General features: G+C 46.6%; 1 protein-coding gene and 1 long non-coding RNA gene across 2 annotated transcripts in view; both read left to right on the forward strand.

Annotated features, from left to right (window-relative positions):
- PSMC2 (proteasome 26S subunit, ATPase 2) overlaps positions 1 to 21965 on the forward strand; it is a 233299-nt gene that overhangs the window by 78498 nt on the left and 132836 nt on the right. Inside the window, exon 5 of the mRNA XM_069628069.1 lies at positions 2321 to 2452. Within this exon, the coding sequence (XP_069484170.1) occupies positions 2321 to 2452 (132 nt within the window). The remainder of the gene's footprint in view (positions 1 to 2320; positions 2453 to 21965) is intronic.
- Positions 8913 to 11785, forward strand: LOC138512927 (uncharacterized). Its single transcript, XR_011281618.1, has 2 exons — positions 8913 to 8955; positions 11562 to 11785. It is a non-coding gene; the product is annotated as an uncharacterized lncRNA (long non-coding RNA).

Consider the following 21965-nt stretch of genomic DNA (forward strand, 5'->3'; position numbering starts at 1 on the left):
CAGTTAGACCCGAAAGCTAGCTGCAATTACGCTTGCCGCTGAAAAAGCGTTTGACTCAGTATCCTGGAACTACATGTTTGCAATACTAGACAAACTGGGGTTTGGGCGAATATTCAAGAGTCATATCCGCATGTTGTACAAGAATCCCGTAGCAATGGTGAGAACTAACGGCACACTGCCCTCTCCTTTTGAACTGGGTAGGGGCACCAGTCAGGGCTGTCCACTGTCTCTTCTCATATTTGCGCTAACAATAGAGGATATGGCCACTAAGGTCAGACACGAACACATGTGAGGGGGTATTCATATTAGAGGGAACCCCCAATTACTGTCCTTATATGTAGATGATACAATGGTTATGTCAGATGTCCGGAAGTACACTTTCCCCATATAATGCAGGAAATAAACACATTCTCTGCATACTCTGGCTATAAAATTAACCATACAAAATCAGAAATAATTCCACGGACTCCAACCACAGAGCAATCCCCTGCCACAGCATGATTTAAGTGGTGCCCCACAATAGCACAGTACCTGGGAATAATAATGCCCACCGACAAGCAGACCTTTTACGCTAACAATTATGAGCCATACCTGAAACTCCTGGAACATAAATTAGCAGTTTGGAGCAGGCTGCCGATATCCATCTACGGTCGCGTGGCACTGCTCAAAATTGTGGTAGTACCCAAATTATTATACTTGTTTTGCGGGATACCCATTTGGCCTGGCAGGGATTTCTTCCAGAGGCTACAGAAACTAGCGGTCAACTTTGTATGGGCTGGGAAATCGGTGAGACTAAAATGGCCCAGGACATGTGAGCGATATGAAACTGGTGGACTGACAGCCCCAGACTTTGTATTATACTGCCACGCAGTACAGGCACACTTTGGTAAGTACTGGGGTGGGGGACAAGGCAGAAAAGCATGCACATGTGCGTGCTGAGTAATTCGCAGTAGCCCCAGCCGACATCCGGGCGATGTCTTACACAACAAGGAAGGGCAATATAAAAGAAGTAGTCCCGGTGAGTTCTAAAGTTCGTGCCTGGGTGGTGCTGTTTGGCAGAGTAGGGTGCTAGAACCCGCATTGGCCATAACCCCCCTCTGGCACCATCCTGACTTGGAGCCGACATTTGACACGTCCATGCAGCCTAAGTGGGATCCGGACAAGAAAATGAAAGTAGGAGACTTATTTCTAGAGGGCAGTTTTGCAACACTTAACATAGTACATAACAAAGTGGGGAAGGGACTTGTCAACACTCTACAGTATTATAGACTAAAAGCTGCATGTAAAAAGAAATGGCTGTCTTTCCCCATAGGTGTTGTCAGATCTTGGTGGTGTTAAATAACTGTGAGTCTGTTGTGGGTATGTCCTGTACCAGAAGACTGTTTTATTGAAGCAGTGTGTGTTGGGATTGGACTCTCATATGGTCATCATTACCATTCTAATTTTTGTTTTCTTTGTGTGATTTGGGGACCTTTTTATTTGGCAATCTTACACATTTTTCCCCTATAGTTTATTTTAAATCCTTACTAGGCACTTTTCTTGTTGCAGGGTCTAGTCTATTTTCCCATAGCTTAACTATTAACAAAAGGCTTGAAATGTTTCTGGCTGCATTGAATTTTGCATTGGGAAGTCTAATGCATTATTTTCTCATCTCCCATAGATGTACATACTGTCTGTGCAGCTTCCATGGTGCCTGCCTAGTCCCAGAGGGTTATGCTCCTCTTTGGCTTGTTGGCAGGTTTCCCCCTTTCCCTCTTCCCCCTTTCACCATATAAAGTGTAAGTCTTTTGCTGGCTCTTTGTCAGAATCTGGTCTACTGGCTTGAATGGAAGACCACTAAACGTATGCCCACCTGGTGGAGCGGTTTCTGAAGAGTGAGTACCCAGAGATGCAAGAGAGGGGTTTGGGTGGAAGTGGGTCATTGAACACTGAGGTTAGGTGGGTGGGGGGGCAGCAGTCTGTGGTGACTGGAAGGGGCTTGGAAAGGGAAATAGCAGGGGGTGTACAGAAATTAGATGGTTTGGGGTGAGACACCCTGACAAGGAGCGACCAGTAAGGGAGGGGTAGGAGAAGGTGGCAGGGCAATGTGTGCGTGGGGGTTATGAGGTTAAACTTTGGTCGAGGAGTTGCATAGATAGGCTATTGGGGGTCCACCATTATGCAATTGCTCACTGAATCCTCGTAGGGTCAATCACCTTTTAAAGGGGGACAGTTAAAGTTGATCAATAGACCCAACAACCAAAATTGTTTGATAATTAGACCTAGATACCCTATAATAAAAGATGCCTCCACCCATATTTGTTTTATATTTATTTTTTAGATGCACAAAGATAATCAATGCTGACTCTGAGGATCCCAAATATATCATCAATGTCAAACAGTTTGCCAAGTTTGTGGTGGACCTCAGTGACCAGGTGGCGCCCACTGACATTGAAGAGGGAATGCGAGTTGGGTAAGAATGTATCGCATTTAAATTATCCCAGACACTTTTAGTTGCACTTCCAGAGCACAAATGGCAGTAGGAAACAGTTGGCTGCTTTGTGTATCAAATTTTGCTAAATATGTGAAATAAAGTGAAGTAGGAATCGTGCATCTGGACTACTGATTCACTGATCTGGGTCTCAAAATTTGCTGTTGTACACATTCAGGTAAGATGCCTTTCAAGTCTTCCAAATGAAATGCCACATGTAACAAGAAGGGTAGGAAGACTACAGCAAGGAAAGCTCTTCCAACAAGCTAGAAGGAAAGATCCCTTATCTGAATTTCACAAGGAGGGAAGAAGCAGAATTCAGGACAAAGGAGCTGGGTGGTGCTTCAGATAGGATTTTGAAGTGGGAGTATGTCACTATCTATTTTCTAAAGTTGGGAGTAAAATTATTTGGCTTGGAGTAAAAAATTCCAACTCATAAAGTGAGTATTTTATAAGCAAATAAAATTGTTTTAACTGAAACCAGAAATGTTTTTGCAATATTTCTTTGAACCTAGATATTAATGCACGTTAAAGATTCAGGTTTACATCTTCAGATCAGTCCATACTAATAGTTTCTTCCTGTGGCTCTGAGTACTACTGATCTAAACGCACCTGTGTGTGTGTGTGTGTGTGTGTGTGTGTGTGTGTGTGTGTGTGTGTGTGTGTGTGTGTATACGTGTACGCACGGGTACAGGCACTTTGTGTCTATTTACTATTTTTTGTTGGGAGCGTTTTGACTCCCTATTTTTCCTTTTTGGGAGTATTTCCCTATTTTTAGGGAGTAAAAGTGGACAATAAGCCCCTTATCTGTAGCGCTATATAGCCAGGGTCCTGCCAGCATGGCCATGCCAGGATCTTCAGCATCAGCCCATCTTTCAGCAGTCTTCAGGTGATCAGATTTGAGGAATGTTTTTTTAAATTTACCCAAAGGGATGTCACAAGCCTGCCCAGATATATCACTGCTGGCCGGCTTACTAAGGTTTTGCAGTCCAACCAATCAGGCTAGCCCTAAAATCGGCCAAACACTCGGCCAATCCAACATTGTAGATTTGGAAGCTTGAATGACCTGTCTACACTAGACCATCTCACTATTTCGAGATGGAACACTGTAGCTCCTTGTTCGTTACTCACATTTCGATTACGCTCATGCCATTCCTACCAGTACTTAATCCCACCATCTGGGACTCAATGAAGCCCACCTTGTTTCTACCTACATTACATCCATTCACTACATCTAGTACAAGACAGGGCACACCCATGCTGTACGGCACACCTTTTTCTCCCACTTTCATCAAGACGCCCCCATTGTGAATAGCTACACCTACCACCAACCTTGACATAACTAAGCGTAAGGATAGACTAGGTAGTAGATTACCAACAAACTGGCATTCACTAGCTAAACAGAACTACGAAACCACCCTGCATAGATTTCACTAATGTCAAGCCCAGGCGCAGAAATAAAACGCACACTATCACAACTAACAGTCCAGCTGTTATTAGTCCCAGCCTATCCCTCAAGGGCATACAGATGCAGCCTATTAAAGGAGCACTACTAAATGTCAGGTCCCTTGTTGCTCATGCAACAGAGATTGCAGATCGCATATTGAATAACAACCTCGAATTCCTTGTGGTGACAGAAACTTGGCTGCACGACGCAGCGGGCCCATCTATTACACTAGTCCCCGACAACTACTCCATCCTCAGAGCTGACAGACCAAATGCTCGAGGAGGAGGAACGGCCATTATCTTCAAATCTACCCTCAACATAAGGCTAGCTACCACCTCCCCTTTGGCATTGTGTGAATTCTCTCAGTTAAGCTCCAAACTTCGCCGAACACCACCATTACAATCCACATTATCTAAAGGCCTCCAGGTCCTCCCGGGTCCTTCGAAGAAGACATTACATCACTAGCAGCGGACACTACTAAACCCTTGGCGCAAAACATCATTCTAGGCGATTTCAACCCTGGGTACAATGACACTAGTGACCTACACGCCACCTCTCTAGCTAACGCACTAACTGAACAAGGCTACACTCAAATGAGTACCAAACCCACCCATGAGAAGGGCAGGATACTTGACTGGGTAGCAGATCTTAATTGCAACATCACCCTAATGGATTCTACACCACTTGTGTGGTGCGACCACTACATTTTCTCCCTAGAAATCAATGTTAATAACCAGGAGAGGAAAAAGCCTACTGTGACACCACTTTGTCTCACTAGGAATAAATGCAATATCACAGTGGAGACTCTTACCCTTGGTAGTCCCTATACTCAATGCTCTACCGGACACTAATGATCCCAACCTGCTGGTTTATACTTAAAATGACTCCATGACCAAAGCCATAGACACTATTGCCCCATTAAAACTGTGCAAATATAAACCAAAAGCCCACTTGAACTCTTGGATTACTCCTGAATTTAAAGTACTAGGTACAGCAAAGAGAAAATTGGAAACACTCTGGAAATCTACCCCCACTCCTGAAAACGAAACTAACTTAACCAATATCAGTGCCACCTACAAAAATGAGAGAATCTGTACTAAAAAAGAAACCTTCAATGACAGACTAAGCCAAGCAGGCTCCAGTTCTAAAGAATTATTTAACATCCTAAGAGAGCTAGAAAACCCCAACACTTCGGCAGATACTTGCACTAAGGATAAACCCTGGTGCACCAGCATACAGAACGCCATCTCTATCAAAATGAAAGGGCTCCAGACCAAAATAGCTGACAAAACATTACAACTTACCACTTGTAACCCTACTACACCGACACCACCCTCCACCGCATACCTCAATTCAGGCTTCAAATTCAATAAGGTTTCCATACCTGAAGTTAAAAAAATCAATACATCTCTAAAACCTTCTAAATGTAAAGGTGACAGCTGCCCTGCTCAGATTCTAAAAGATGCAGCTAGAGATCTAGCCCCGTTCATCACAACTTAAAAATTCCTCCTTTGCCAGTAATTCTGTCCCAAGTAACTTGAAACAGTCCTAGTTTCTCCCATTACTTAAGAAACGGACACTAGACCCGGCGATATCCACCCATTATAGACTGATTAAGACAGTCCCCTTCTTATTGAAAATTTTGGACAGAATTGCATACTTGCAAATTAAAGACAATCTAGAATCCAACCCACTACTTGGGACCCGCCAATCTAGCTTCAGAGCTCAGCATGGAATGGAAACTGCCCTTGTTGACCTCAAAAGCCAGATCGACGATCTGTGACAAATGGCAAAGTTGCCATCTTACTCCTCCTAGACCTTTCAGCTGCCTTTGATCTGGTAGACCATCAACTGTTGTGATTGCCTCTCATCAGCAGCTCACTTCTCTAGCTCTGCAGTCACTTGGATCCAATCTTTCCTTGCAAATAGAACAATGCGTGTCTTCTCATCTACGACTGCGGCTGATGCTATCCCCACCACCTGCGGAGTCCCACAAGGCTCCTGCGTATGGCCCACTTTGTACATTATTTTTACAAAGCCTCTGTTCGACAAACTGGACTGTCTGGGTGTCACCTACACTAATTATGCAGATGATACCCAGATACTCCTACCTTTTTATTAGGAACCTTCGTCAGAGATGTCGTCCGGATTAACAAAGTCTACACCATCATTCAGCCATGGATGGCCGCACATGGCCTTTGCCTGAATGATAAGACTGAGTTACTCCTAGTTGGCTCACCTAACAACCTTTTAAAACTTAGCCCTCACTACACAAACATCCTCATTGATGGGAACAATATACAAATAGCCAAAAATGTAGAAACCTTAGGTTTTTACCTTGATGCCCACTCTAATCTAACCAAGCAGGTAAACGTGACTGCCTCTGCCTCTGCCACCGCCTACACCGGCAAGCTGATCAGGGTCTGAAGACCCCTATTGTCACCCATCAGTTGCCTCACACTGGCTATAGCACTTATACAATCCAAACTGGACTATCGCAACATCCTTTTACCTAGGCGCTAATAAATCCATTACAAATAAATTGTAGATTCTGCAAAAGAATGCGCTTTGAGCAACATTAAAAATCCTCAGAAGAGAGCATATTTCAGCAACCAGAAAGCAACACAAATGGCTCTCCATGAAAGAAAAAAAATGGACCTAAAAACGATCTGCCTTACTCCTAAGGCACTCAACCACCAAGCCTCTCCTTTTCTCACAGACAAATTCACATGGAAACTTGCCCACACATTCATAACATCATCCAACACACCCTGTCTGGTGGTGCCTAGATAAAACCTAAAAGAGCTGGTGGTGCCAGTTTCCCGGTTCTAGCTCCACAGTTATGGAACACACTCCCGCAGGACATTAAAACCATTGAAGCATTTGACAAATTCCGCAGCCACGCTATCACATGGATACTCAACGAAACCTAACTTTACCACGCCTACATTACATTCTACTGTTCCTACCGCTATGACTTCCCTAATATCACTGTATATTGACTATTCTAAAAAATGATGTACTTAAATTAAATCCTGACTTTATAAACTGCATTTCTCCTGTATATAATGTACCATGTAACCATTACCCTCATACAAGCGCCCAGATACCCCTGGGTCAGGTGCGCTATATAATTAAAATAAACAAACACTAGTTTAAACCACAACCACAGGTTCATTGTTTCACTAGGGGTGAGTCCATGTTGGCGAAACAGCCATTTCGGCTGTGCCTCACGATCCAGACAAAAAAATGGGCAAACACAAATTGACCTGGGGCAGGGCTTAAACATATATTGGTACCTTAACTGTTACCATATAGTTGCATTGGGCTAGTTATACAGTAAAATTGTTTTAACCCTTATGTTCATTTGCTTTTATTTTGTGCCAAATCAACACTACAGTGGTATCCAAGCACTTGTCTTGTCCGTGGAACGGCATACTATGCCCCTGCCAGCCAGGGGTATCCAGATATTGGTCTGCTAGAGGAAAGAACCTGAGATGGGGGGAAATAGGTGGATGAGACAGCTGGAAAATGACGCTACAAACGCTGGGAAGATGGGAGAAATGCAGTAGGTAGCCAAAATGAACCCTCCGCTGCCAGTGCCCTACTCCACTTCAGACATTTGCGATGATGGGATCACTCTGGGACAACAGTGAGATGCTTAAAAAACATTCATGCCCTTACCGCCATCTGGGCTACTTGTACAGCATCTTTGTATATGCAGGACTTAACAGTGCTCTTTTGACCACAAAAGAACATGCAATAGATAAGAAATCAAATTTGACGGGAAGCAGTGAGCTTCTTATAATGGGGTGAGTTCAAGTGACATTCTGACCAGGTCTTGGCGGTGGGGCAGGGGGGTGAATGGAACAGTCACCAGGGTGTGAGGAGCCAGGAATCCTGTGTCCAAAATAATATCATGGCCCTCACACTCTATACATTAACTGTGTATAGATCTCTCACGCCTTTCCTGGGCAAACCCGTGGAAAACCTGGCCATCTCTCAGCTTACTCACCACACTGAATCTGTTGGTTGTCTTCATGACCATCAGTCTGGCTTCATAGCAGCCAGAGGCACGGAAACTGCTCTACTGAACACCTGTGAAGATCTGCTCAGTAATCTCAACTCTAGCCTTCCCTCTGTCCTCATCTTCTTTGATCTTTCCTCTGCTTTCTACACTGTCAACCATGCCATCCTGATTAATCATCTCCATGAGAACCTGGGCATCACGTAACCGGCCCTGGCTTGGTTGAGCTCCTTCCTCCTGGACTGACTCTCCCAGGTCTAACTTTAGTCCCTTCTCGCCACCACCACCACCACTCTCTCTAGATGGGGTGTTCCCTAGGGCTCTAACCTCTCACCCTGGCTTTTCTACACCTACTTGGCCCCTTTGGCCCACCTCACCTCTACCTTTTCCTAACTTTCAGTGTTATGCCGCTCAGCTGTCTTGTCAGGCTCCCCTCAGCCTCCTCTCCTGCTCATTCCTAACTGTCTAGCTGCGATTCAGGAGTGGTGCGCCTCCAATGATCTCTGCTTTAATGCCAGTAAGACCCCGGCTCCTGCTTTCCCTCTTTCACTCTGGCTGCCCTCTTTGGGCCTTCTTCACGTGAGGCAAAAAACATTGGTGTCATCTTCGACTCCAAGTGTTAGGGGGAATTCTTAGAAATGTGCTAATTCCGTGCTACCTTAGAAACCTCCAGCACTTTTGCTGGACTTAAGGACTTTGAACGAAACATGTTGGGCAAATGTTTAGGTAGATATAGACACACAATACATTGTGACTAGTAGGGTGCCATTTCCGTGTAAGTCAAGATGACAGTTGGAGTTGTATTAGGGTATAAAGTCGTATAATTGGGGGATGTGGGGTATAGCACATTGCACCTTTAGTATATGTGGTTTTAGGAATGTATGGATTTTTAATGTTAACTGTTTGCTGTTTTGTCACACCTGTACATACTGATATGTTAAGGGTGAATTTTTATGAATTACATCACAGACCTTGCTAAGAAGTCCCACTACCGGCTGCACCGCCTCAAAGGTATTCTTCCTTTTCTCACTTTCCTCCAGAAGCTCACTGTCTCTAGAACCCTGGTTCTCGCTAGGCTGTACTACTGCAAAAGCCTCTTTCTCAATCTGCCTTCCTCTACTCGCTGCTCTCTGCAACTAATCCCAAACAGGACTGCGAGAGACTTGTCCTTGGCCTCAAGCCCCGGGATCGTATCTCTCCAGCCCTGAAATTTCTCCACTGGCTTCCGGAGGCTGCAAGGATCAAGTTCAAGACCCCCTGCATCGTCCACAAGGCTTTCCGGGGGTGGGGCCTGCACTACATTCAGCTCCCTCTTCCTAAACCTTCCTTCTCAAGCTCTGCGCTCGGCCACCTCTAACTCTGAGGGTCAAACGCTTTTCCAGACAGAGTGGGTGGTAGATCTCCATCCTCTGCAGGTGCTTCCCTCTGGAATGTCCTCCCTGCCCCTCTCAAACTTGTGCCGAAACACCCGAGGTTCCAGAAGCAGCTCAAGACATTACTTTTCGCTTCTGCTTTCGCTCTCCCCTGCTGACTAGATGTCTGCTGCGCTGACTAGTTGCCTGGATACCCTCAGAATCCCAATGGGTACCAGGCGCCTCCATGATCAGTAACCCCTGCACTGCCTCCAGGCCTACTGCGAACTGGGGCTGTATCTGTAACCCTACAGTCCCCTGCTTCCTTTCACTTACCCAGAGCCACACTGCACTGTTTGAACTTCCCGCTTCCCTCCCCCTGGCACTTCTTTCCCCCCCTCTCCCCTGCACAATCTGAATAACACAAGGCCTAGTAAGATGGTTTGTTTTGTCCTCCCTCTGTCTTCCCTACCTTGTCTTGTCGCGCCTAGAAACATTTGTGTACTGGTGTTATAAATGACTTGTATCATAACTGTAAGGTGAAAAGGGAAATGTCTTTAGCCTTAAAGTGCACAAATGTTTTAAAAAAAAAGGTAAAAGGCGTAACTCCAACACAAACGTTCCAGGTGGATAAAAGTTCCAGAGGGTGACTCCCCTTCCCCCGTATTACTCTTCACAGTACTTTAACCCCTTAATTGCAGAGGATGAGCTATCTCGTCCTCTGCGCTACATTCACAGTGCGGAGGACGAGATAGCTTGTCCTACACACTAAACTCTTAGGGGTGTGGGATTGCCTCCCCACCCTTGATGCTGTGCTGCTCCCCTGACATCCAAGCTGTGAAGGGCTAGACCTCCCCTTCTGCGCCTGTTGGTATGGGTGCAGCCGTGAAGATGTTGGCACACGCTGCGTGCACCAACGTAATCGAGAATTGAACAGCATGTACATTTCGTGGACCCACTTTTGCGTGCTGCAACGGCACATTTTGCCTGATTTCCTTAAGGGGGCTCATTGGAAAGGGAAGACTCCCTCGAGGGGAGACTCATTCACTCAAGGAGATTGCTGGTCGAGGATCATCCTCACCCAGCAATGACCACTAGACCACCAGGACATTGATTTTGGTGGTGGAGGGGCCACCCACCAGGCCAAACAGCCCCCCACTAACATTTATTTTAAATGGCACAATGTTTTGCTGCCTTTGGGGGCAGATGTGTGCTGTTTTGCACCCATTTGGCCCCCAAGGAAGGCAACCTTTATTTTTACATAAAGGCACACTTGTAGCTCTGTGGCTGTGGGCCAGCCCCCCAGATATCCCCCTCCCCTCCCCCAGTGAGGGGCAGTATTAGGTCCCAGCGCTGATCTCCTGCAGGAGCAGATGAATAGCCCACCAAGTCCCTCAAACCAGTATACCCAACAATCAATTGAACAATTATTGGATTGACCAGAGTGGGGGAAAAGGGGAATTGGAGAAAATACCAAACGGTCAGGATAACACTGGAGTCCTTAACTGCTTGACAACTCGGAACTCAGGATACCTCAAAATGACATAGCAACAACTAAATTAAAATTCACTAACTGTTTTCCAATATAAACCTTTGCAAAACCCCTTAATTGCCTGACAGTCTCTGTTTAAGTACTGAGAGACTCTTGAAGAAATAGTCCTTATAGATAACTTAACTTTTCTCTGATGAATGCCTGAACTTTTCAATCTCTTCAGAATTTCTTGGATTACTTCTGTAAAGTGTAGATCTTTCTGTTTTTTAACACAAACTTGTATTTAATTCTATTACTTTGAAAACTGCCCTTTGTTTTGCTGATTTTACATTCGATCTCTCAAAGCTGCATGAAACTTTTACTAGTGGGAAATATCTGAATCTCATTGCTTATTATTCTTCTGTACTTGTAAAAGTTGCGTTAATTCTTTAACAAGCTTTCCTGAATTTTGATTACTCCAAAATCCTACATTGTAAAATTTTGTAAATTACTGAATGTCTCTTTATGAGCGCGCACTCACTATCTGACTTGCCACACTGCCACAGGTTTGCGCTAACAAGGTGAACGTTGATCGCTGTTTCCTACATGAAACAGCTGATTTCTGAATGCTGTTTACCTTTACTATTCGGCTTGCCGCACTGCCGCAGATTTGCGCTAATAATGTAAGCGTAAACGCTGATCGCTGCTTTTTACATTAACAGCTGATTACTGAATGCTGTTTACTTGTATTTTCTCTTTCACGTGCACACAAACTGGGAAACTCTCCGCCGCAGATCAAACGAACATCTTCAAAGAACTGACGAACAAGTAATACACGACGCCTGCACTGCACTTCCTGGACATGCCGCTTTACGTTCCTGGGTCCTTTACTCTAACGTGGCTGGCACACGACTCTACATAAACATTTTCCTTTACTTCAATATGCTTTTAAGAGCTGCGCGCAAGCAGCAATTTAATTTATATGCCGGAACATGCATAATTAAACTAGCGTTCAAAAGTACATAGTAATACTTTCATTTCCAGAACTTATTTAAATTAGCTGTATAACTAACAGTCTTTAACTTTTCTTCAGTATAATGAAAACTAAATGACTTTTTAAAGGTGAACTTGAAACCACTTATATTGTCACATGAAAACAATTTCTCTCAATCTTGTTTTTGTGTTCTTCAGTCACTTATCTGAGTTTTCTCATCTCTGACTACTTGTGAATTGATGCTGGTACTCTGTGATTTCTTTAGTATTTCTTTAGATTTCTCTGGAGCTCTAATGCGCTGTGACCTTCCATACGCTGATCTCGAATGAAAGGCAGATTAGAACCTTTCTTTGTGTTCCAAACTGCATCACAGTAGAATTAAACCGATCACTGCTGGCCAGGAAGTACTCCACCATCTTGAGCTGGGACAATAGTTGCTGGCTGATTCAATGATTAAATTAAGGAAATGTCTTTTCAATGAATTAACCTTAGCTAGTCGCTATTAACACTTGACACAATCAAACCTAATGCTTTCTGTTACCCTGGGACCTGACAGGCAGATTCTTGGTGTTTCCCTGGGAGGGACGAGGGGGGGGGGGGGGCACCTTGTGGGTGTGTCCCGATTTTGACACCCCAGGGAAGCCGCAAGTACCACTAGGGATTATCTTGGGGTGCGAAGGAGGGGGGGGCAGGCTAATCAGCCCCCCACCCCCAGAAAATATTCCAAGCAGATGACATATTGTTGTTTTTCCTACTTTGGGGGCAAATTGGTGCAGTTTTGCACCAATCTGCCTCAAGGAAGACAAAATAAATGACACTCCACATATAGTGGAACGCTTGAGGGTATCGGGAGGGCTGGCCCCCATGCCTGCGGGCCAGCCCCCTTAGGATTTCCACACCCTCCTTCAGGGAGGGTGTTTGTGCCCACCCTGACTCACATGTGTGAAATGAATAAAACAGACACTCCCTGGGCAGGGAATAAGGCACAAAAGAGCAGGCTGCGAGAGTTCAAGCAGAGAGTGCTCTGACCACATCAAGGTTACAACACATTTATATAGTACATGTACATTTTTATCATATGATGCTACGTTGGACCGGGATTGGTCAGCTGTGGTGGTGACTTAGGTGTGGGCATCATCTCTTCCTCCGGGTTGGTTGCTTGGTTGGCATGAGGATTGATGTCAAACATTTGTGCTCAGGATGGGTGAAGGTCAGGTCGCTGTGAAACACAGTGGTCACTATCTAAGCTAAGACAATACATTCTGAGTAATGCACGCACTAAATAACAGTTGATCAAAAGACTCTCAGTAGTGTATCATGTCGTTATACAAATCACTCAAGAGTTTATCTACACACTTGGGTTATACAGGTCACAGGTTTATGGGCCTTGACCACTATAATACTGTCATTGAACTATAAGGTTAGTCTCACAAGAATCTCAGGTATGTGGCACTTGTTAGTATTGGGCACGATATACTGCACAGGGGTCTAATGTTAGTTGGGGGGTCTATTGGTGGGTTTCATAGGAAGGTTGGCAGTCTGGCACATGAAAGGGATGCCTTGCAAGGACACAGGGTTAGAATGGCAATAAGTTTCAACTGGCGAGGGTAAGAGGGCAAGGACACTTTTGTGGAGATGGACAAGCTCTGCGCTTGGCTCATGTTGGTTCACACGCAGGACAGTGATCTTAAGAGGAAAAGGGATGTGTTACATTTATTATTTGTTGCAAGCAGCTCTGGCCTCAGCGTGAGAATGGAGCTGCAGAGTTTTCCAGTTGGAGTGGGGACGAGGGTGGGGGCCATGTGCTCCGAGCTACAGCAGCGGGCAAAAGGGAGAGATACGTTTTGTACTATCGCAGTGAGACCTGGTTACCAAGATGGAGTCGGAAGGGGGCACAAAATATGGATGCCCTGTGTCCTGCTCGGTGGTCCCATCTACGCGAATGTAACCATCGGTTAGCATCGCATAAGGGCGAGGGACGTACCCACCACTAGAGGCACTTGGTCCAGGTTTTGTACTGAGAAGTGATGGTTGAGAGGGGCCCATTGGCCAAATTGTGGATCTGACCCGATTTTTGCCACCCCTGGGAAGCAGCAAGTACTACTAGGCCGCCAGTGATATGCTCTTGGGGGTGGGCTCTCTGAGTGGAATCCGCCCCCACCACCCAGAAATGGCAACAAGATGGAATAATGTTGTTTTGCCTTCTTTGGGTCAAATTAGTGCTGTTATGCACCCATTCGCCCCCAAGGAAGGCAAAACATAGGGCAATTCTGCCAGAGGGACACTTGGAGGCATCAGGGGGCTGGCCCTATGCCTGTAGGGACAGCCCCCTTAGTAATTACCCATGGTTGAGCAGATCCTTTCTGCTTCCCTGGGGCCGGGGGGGCACATTTTGCCAACCCTGGGAAGAAGTAAGGAGCAATAAGCCACAAGAAAAACATTTTTAGGATTGGGGGCTGTTCTGCCCGTTTCCCGTCGGGAAAGAGTGGGGACCCTGTCCGGGCTCCATGGGATCACTGCTGGGCTTTGGAACGGTCGACTCACATTGGAGACAGGTGGACCCCCGACCATTTTAGAGCTCTGGCCATGCCATGTTACAGCTTTTCCCTGTGGGGATGGAGGGGAACCCTGCCAGGACGTCCCATGACTGCCGCTGGGCTGGGGGTCAGTCGATCCACATGCGAAGCAGACGCCCAAGTCCGGGGGCAGCTTTCCCGGCTGTCCTAGAGCTCTGGCTAGGCTGCGTTACAGCTTTACCCTCCATGGAGGGATGGGGGATGCCACTGGGCCTCCCAGGGAATGCTGCTAGGCTTGGGGACAGGCAACCCACATTGGTGACAGGTGCCCAAGGCCAGGGGCATCCTTGATTGAGTGGCCGCCATTCCCCCCACCCCCATGCACACTCGCAATCCCTGATCACGTGCACTCACTCGCACCCTAGGCCATGTATGCTCCCTCACATCTTGGCCACGTGAGCTCCCTTGCAGTCTTAGGTTGTGTTCGCTCTCTCGCGACCTTCGGCCGCGGTCGTTCCTTCGCAATACTGGATTGCATGTGCTCCCTTGCATCCTGGGCTGCGTGTGTACCCTTGCAATCCTTGATTGAGTGCGCTCCCTTGCTTCCAGGGCTGTTAGGTAAGAATTGGTGCAGTCACACTGTGTGAGACTACACAAGAATTATCTGCTTGGTATTAGGTAACACACCTTTTGATATAGGTGTATACTACACAAGTTGGTAGTGTGACTGAGCAGCCAGGCTTATCTCAAGAGGGGTACATGTGAGCTGTAGAGCTGTGCAAATGAAATCTGTCAATGCAAGTAACGCACTCAAGGTTCCAGTTATAAATAGTTATCTATTTAACATCAGTTTTAAATCAGCATTCTTTAAAAAGGCAATTGTTTGTAACGGTTCAAGCAAACTTTGGAATTATTTTTCAGAATGAATAAGCTGGTGAAAACTCTTTGAATATGCTCAATACATTTCTCCTTCAATAACTTCAATAACCAGGATAGTATTTGTGTTTTTATATCACACAAATATAATTTGTGGACTCTGGGTTGCAGAAAGGAAGGAAAATAAAAAGGTTGTAACCGTTTCTTAAAAAGGTGAAATCCAGGTAAGCCTTTCTCAGCAGTAACAGTATTCAATAAGCTACAACCTGTGGAGTGTCCAGCAAGACCAGAGTCAATGGATTTAGAAGAGTGCCTTTAGGGAGCCAGGACAGCCAACGTTATTTGGATAAATTCTATAGTTCTGATGCAGTTCTTGGATAAAAGTCTTTCACAAAGTAAGATTTTTCAAAGGAAATCACTTGAGACGCACAACCAACTCCAAGTTAAGCAAGTACAAATCTCAAGTGAGACAGCACGACTCAAGGCAAGAAGGTAAGTACCTCCAAGCCCAAACAGTACCTCTGGTTTGAAGAAGAGTGGTCGAGCTGGATTCTGTCTTGCTACATGGTGCAGACCCTGGTTCCTGAGCCTCAGTCGTGGGGACAAGAGGGAGGATGTCTGGAGGTCTCCTGCAGCAGTACTCGAGGCGGTCGTCTGCAGCTACAGGCTCTCTTCGATTCAGCTGCACTTCGCAGTTTCCACGCTTTGCAAACTGCACTAATGCAGAACAAATCACTGGTTGGACTTTTCTTGCTTCTTTGGTCCAGGTATCTGGTAAGGGGACGCTTGGATCGGGATTTCCTGCGGATGGAGGGTCCTTGGGAGGCTTCTGGAGCTTTTGGCCAGATTTGCTCCGCGGCAGACATTGCACTCAGTTATGGACACTTGACCCCTGGCATTGGGCTTCTGCAGCAACGGAGAGGCACAACAAGTTTGGGATCGCGCCAAAGTGGAGTTTGTTTCTGGATTAGTTGGTACCACTAACGCAATGGAAGAAGTCGTCCTTTCCGGAGCTTCTCTGTCGATAAGAAAAAGGTCAGCAAAGCAACGGGGGCTCCACCGGTACTTCAAGGTCCTGGAGGGTGCAGCAGGCTTCTCTTAATAATTTCTGCTTTGGATGTTTCTTCCAGTGGTCAACTCTGCCTGTAGTCCCAAAACCCTCACCTTTTAAGCAAGTGTTCCCATTCATGCACAGCCTAGGCTGTCAATCGCACACCGGGGGGACAGACAGCCAGCCGGCCAATCAGGAATGGTTTCGTTCCGGGACACCTAGAGACAAAGGACAGGGGTGTTTCGGGACCCTCCCTCACATCCTGTCCTAGACACACTGGAGCCAGGGGCGGGCTTCAGGGCTGAAGCCTGCCAAAGGGAAAACGCACAAAGGGCTCAAATCTGTCAACGCACAGGATCAAAAGCAGAGAAAGACCTCACAAACCAAAAATGGTGAAAAAAGAAGACTGGGCCATTTTGACTAAACATGGACACCCATGGGTGCTGTACTGCAGCTGAGGATTCAGCCTGCGGTAGAAAAGCACAATGGTAGTAAAACTTAAACCACTGCCACCAGCCATTTAAAGTAGTAAGGTTAACAAAAAATGTTACATAAGAAAGTAGGATAAGGGGCTACTAAGCAACCCCCCCCCCCAGCACTCATCCTAAGATGGTGTGTGCTGGACCTACAAAGAGAAAAGGCAAATGAGATCAATTTCACCTTACTATTCTTGGGAACATTAGTTCACCCAAGAAAAGGTATTTAAACCTTAAGCGGAATCCAATGGATTTCTCAGTGACATTGTACTGAAGCTGCTGTGTGTCACCATACAAAAAGCAGATGCCTATGGAGTTTGCTAGACTCTAAAAACTGTGAAAATTCAAAATCCAAATCGGGGGGAAAAGAACACGAGGGAGTGAGAAAAAGGTCCCACTCAGGGGTTAAAATTGTTCTAAGACTAGCAAAAGAGCTGGGAGTTTCTAAGGTGGGAGTATTTTAGCACAGAAATAAATTCTCCATAACATGGACCGCGTGCATTCCCTCACAATCATTGATTGTGCACGCTCCCTTGCAACTCCAGGCCTTCTCCACTCTGCTGCGTGCCCTCTGCATCTCCTGCGGGCTCTCTCCTTGCCCCTTCCTAACCCCCTTAAACTGACCTACTGTGTACTTAAGTGATTTTGTTCCATGGTTGTTGCTTTCTTTTCCCCTCAAGATTCCCTTGGTAGTTTGTCCTACCTTTGTGTTTACTATCCATGGCTGTTTGCTTACATCGTACTGCTTGCATCCCTGCGTTTCATTTTTTTCTAGTTTCCCTGGTTGATTGCTCTGTCTTTGGTGTTTTCATTTCAACTGGTTGTTTGCTTCATAGTATTGCCTGCTTCCCTGCTGTTCATCGTTTCCTATATAAGTTCCCTGTTTGATTATTCTGTTTTTCTATCACTGTTTTCGTTTTTTCCTGTTTTTTTTTATTTTTACGCTGTATTGCTGGCATCCTTGCTGTGTCCATTCTTTACTCTAGGTTCCGTTGGCAATTGATTTGTCTAGATTTTGTATCTGAGTTTTGGTTATTGTTCTGTCTGCTGTGTGCCCCTCCTCCTTCTGTGCCCCCCCTGCCCTAGTGTGCCCCTCCCACTCTCCCTTCCCCCCCTACTCGGCCCTCCACACCCTCTGAGGCTCCCTCCCCCCGCCCCCTCAGGCCAAGCCGACGCCAGCAGTGCCACCTACCTTCTCGTTCATCTGACACATGAAGAGTGTGTCGGTGGAGGCTTTCGTCGATACTTTCTCTCCTCCTTCTGCACCTTTTGGCTGACTCGCATCCTGACACAGCCCTTTCTAACTTCCATCTTTCTATCTCCGACACTCTTGATGTACTTGCCCATGTTATGAGGATCTGTTTGAAGCCCTAATCCTAGTGCACCTCTTGGTACGACTCTGACCTAGTCACCATCAAAATGCAAGTGCAGGGTGGCTGAGAGGAAGTTTAGGGCTAGGTGCACCTTCTGACAAACCGGCCAGCTGCCTGCTCCAAAGGCAGTGCAGTCTCTACCAGTGCCAAGAAGAGAGCACACATCCAAACAGGCGTCTCTGCGGCATCCAGCTACTTTGCCGAACTCTTCAAAATCTGCAAGGAGCTGGCCAACCCTGCTGCAGTCTTTACCTCTCCTGTTCCTTCCGAGGCCCTCTGCATGGCCTTGGCTTCACATTTCATTGCTAAAACTCAGGACATCCTGCCCACCCTCTCTTCCTCCTCCTCCTCTCCTTGCCTGCCTGTGGCCTACTCTCCACCTCCCTTCTCTTCTTTTCCCTTGTTCACCCCAGACAATGTTTCTAGACAAGTTCGATCTATGAAAGTCTCGTCAAAACGGGTTCTTCCCTGTTCTTCCAGAACCATCAAGGACCACATCAACACCCTTGCTCCAGCCCTGACAGATCTCTGCAATCACTCTTTTGCCACTGGAACTTCCCCCTCCCCCTGAAGCACTCCCTTGTGCACACCCTCCTCAATAAACCCTCTGCAAATCCTTCCTCTCCGGCTAACTACCATCCGATCTCTCACTCCATTTCCTGGGCAAACTCCTGGAAAAGCTGGCCATCTCCCAGCTTAACCTTCATATAGAATCTGTTGGTTGTCTCCATGACCATCAGTCTGGCTTTAGAGCGGCCAGAAGCACAGAAACTGCTCTCCTGAACATCCATGAAGACCTGTTCTACAACCTGCACTCTAACCTTCCTTCTGTCCTCATTCTCCTTGATCGATCTTCTGCTTTCGACAGTCAACCATGCCATCCTGCTCAAGCTCCTCCGTAATAACCTGGTTATCACTGATCATTCCCTGGCCTGGCTGAACCCTTTCTCTTTGACCGACCCTCTCGGGTCCAACTTGGGTCCTTCCTCTCTTCTATCTCTCTCTGCCTGTGGTGTTCCCCAGGGGTCTAACCTCTCCCTGGCTGTTCAACCAATACCTGGCACTTCTCGGCCACCGCAACACATGCCATCCTGCTCCAACTTAGTGTTAGTTGGATGACACCCAGCTCTCTCTTAGGCTCCGCTTGACCGCCTCTACTCCTTCTCTTATTCCTGACTGTCTGCAATTCAGGAGTGGTGTGCCACCAATGATCTCTGCCTTAATGCCATTGAGAGAGAGAGAGATACTCCTCATCGGAACACCAGCTTCCTCCTTTCCTCTCTCTGGCCGCCCAGTCTGGGTCCTCTTCCTGCTTCTATCTGTGAGGCTAAGAACCTTGGCGTCCTCTTCGACTCCACCCTCTCCTTTTCTCCTTACATTGCCGACGTCTCAAAAGTCAAACTGTCAGCTGCACCTCCTCAGAGGTATAATTCCTTTCCTCACTTCCCCCAGAAGCTCACTGTCTCCAGAGCTCTGGTTCTCTCAAGGCTAGACTATTGCAACAGCTTCTTTTCTAAATCTTCCTGCCTGTACTCTCCATCCTCTACAACTTATCCAGAACAGGGCTGCAAGACGTATCCTTGGCCTCAAGCCCATTGATCATATCTGTAAGGCAAGAATTGATGTAGTAACCCTGTGGGAGACTGCACAACACTTGTCCTCTAGCCATTAAGTAACACAACTTTTGGTATAGGCCTGTACTACACAAGTTGGTAGTTTGACTGAGTCCTGAGGTCTAAGGGTGCCGGTCCCCTGGTGAGGCACCCCCTACCAGCTTCCTGGTGTCGCCCTAGGGCACCGCGGTCACCCAGCTGGGGGGCGGGGGGGCGTATGATCTCCGGGCCCTTGAGTACTACAAAGTCGATTGGGCCGGCCCCTGGGACTCAGCCGGGTCTTCCTGGTGTCTATGTTGGCGGCCTGCGTCACCCCAGGCCGCTTAATCACTCACTCTGCCACGGGCCTCCTGCTGCTCCGCCAACTGCAGAGTCCCTCGGTCTGTACCAGGCAGTCCTCTGCTCGGTCTGCTGGTTTCTCCCTCTCGGGGGTGGCCTCTTACGTTGGGTGGCTCCCACTCTTCTGCGGCACCTTCCTTCATTCTGAGGCTGCTGTGCGGGTTGTCCAAATATTCCCAGTGTCCCCACTGAAGGCTCTGTGGGACGCTATGTTCCTCACTCTGCTGCAGGCCCCCAGCGGCTCTGCGAACTGCAGTGTCCATCACAGTCACAGGTGGGCCGTGGCTCCGTCAGCTGCTGAGCTCTTCCCTCTTCCCACGGCTGGCCGCTTGCAATTATTGGGTGGCTTCCTTACCCCTGCAGCACCTTGCTATGATCGGAGGCCGCAGTGGGGCTTGAACGCCGGCTCTTCCTCGCCCGCCCACGCTCCCTACGACCTTCAATCGTCCGCTGCGCGGGCTTCACCATGTGGCCCGGGTGGTCTCCAGTCTGATGCGTGAGATATCTAAGAGCACTCTCTCTCTCCTTGAAAGCTCTACTTGCGGCGTTCAGTGGAACTCGGTCTTCACGTGACCATCTTGGTCCGCACCCCCTGGTGGTCTCCTTCATTTTGTAATGTGTGTTTAAGGCCTACAAAAAATATATGTAGTTTTATACATTCCTGTCCAAATTGAATTGCGTGCTTCATGTTGGAATCATTGAGGACCCCAGATCCCACTCGCTCGCCTGAGAATTGCCTTGACTGCTATCCATGTTTACCTTTATTGGATTTTGGCTAACCTCTGAGTACCCCTATCCACTAGAACTAGGTTGGTCTCCTAAAATGTTTCCACCAGGCAAGATTCTAGAAATCCATCTGAACACAATATGGCCACAAAAACTCAGAAATGTCATTGCACCAGCCAAGCTTTGTAGCCTTACGCGGTAAACCCGAATGTGCATAAGAACAATTATGTAACTGCTGCCACCAGCTTATTTTTAGGCACATATAAAAGTAACGAAAAATCCCAAGTGTAAAAAGTTAGGGTGATAGAAAAGTAAACCCACTGCACTGCACTGTAAGGTGTGATGTGTGCAATGTAAAAATACAAGAATTCAACTGGGAAACTTAGCTTGCCAGTACTTATAGTTGGAAGGACTAGTCGGATTTCCCATGACAAATAAGCAAACGGCAAGGGAAGGGACACTGAAGGCCTTACTGCCCTTCAAAATGGCAGAACAGGAACAAAAATAAAGCAGTAAAACTGGGGGGGTTGCATAGTAGTCTACGGCGGGAACGCTGCTAAAAAGAAATCTCTCGTAACAAGCAGTGTGAGTGCATAATAGTTAAGTGCCATGGTTTAGACAGCACAGTAATTAGCAAGCCAGTGTATTATATATATATATATATATATATATATATATATATATATATATATATATATATATACTTTTTTTAAATTATTTTTTTTTTTACAGAAGTACTGTCCTAGACCACCCACCTTGGGGTGAAAAGGGTTACACTACTTAGGTTTAGCCTGAACCATACAAGGGTTTGATAGAATGGTAAGCAGCCAGACTTAGTCGAAGGAGGGTGGATGGCTGTAGTGAGGTGCAAAGAACTCGGAGCATAAACGTAGCCCAAGAGAACACTGATAAAGTTAGAGGTTGTTAGACAAGATTTGGTGCAGTACCCTTTGGGTGCACTACAACAACCTTGGTCTCCTGGCAATAGGATCCCAACATTTGGTGTAAGTCTGTACTGCACAGGTTGGTAGTGTGGTTGTGCAGCCAGGCTTATCTCAAGAGGGGTCAATGTGAGCAGTAGAATTATTGCAGAGATTCACAGTGACCAGTATCCAAATGAACACTTGCACTCAAGGTTTCTTGATTTAAACAATTATTAATTTATTTAACAGTCAGTTCGAATAAGCCTTCTTCAGAAGGGGCAATATATAGTAACACACACATGCACTCCAAA

Source organism: Ambystoma mexicanum, chromosome 12, assembly GCF_040938575.1.
Source record: "Ambystoma mexicanum isolate Mex_15411 chromosome 12, UKY_AmexF1_1, whole genome shotgun sequence".
Taxonomy (NCBI): domain Eukaryota; kingdom Metazoa; phylum Chordata; class Amphibia; order Caudata; family Ambystomatidae; genus Ambystoma; species Ambystoma mexicanum.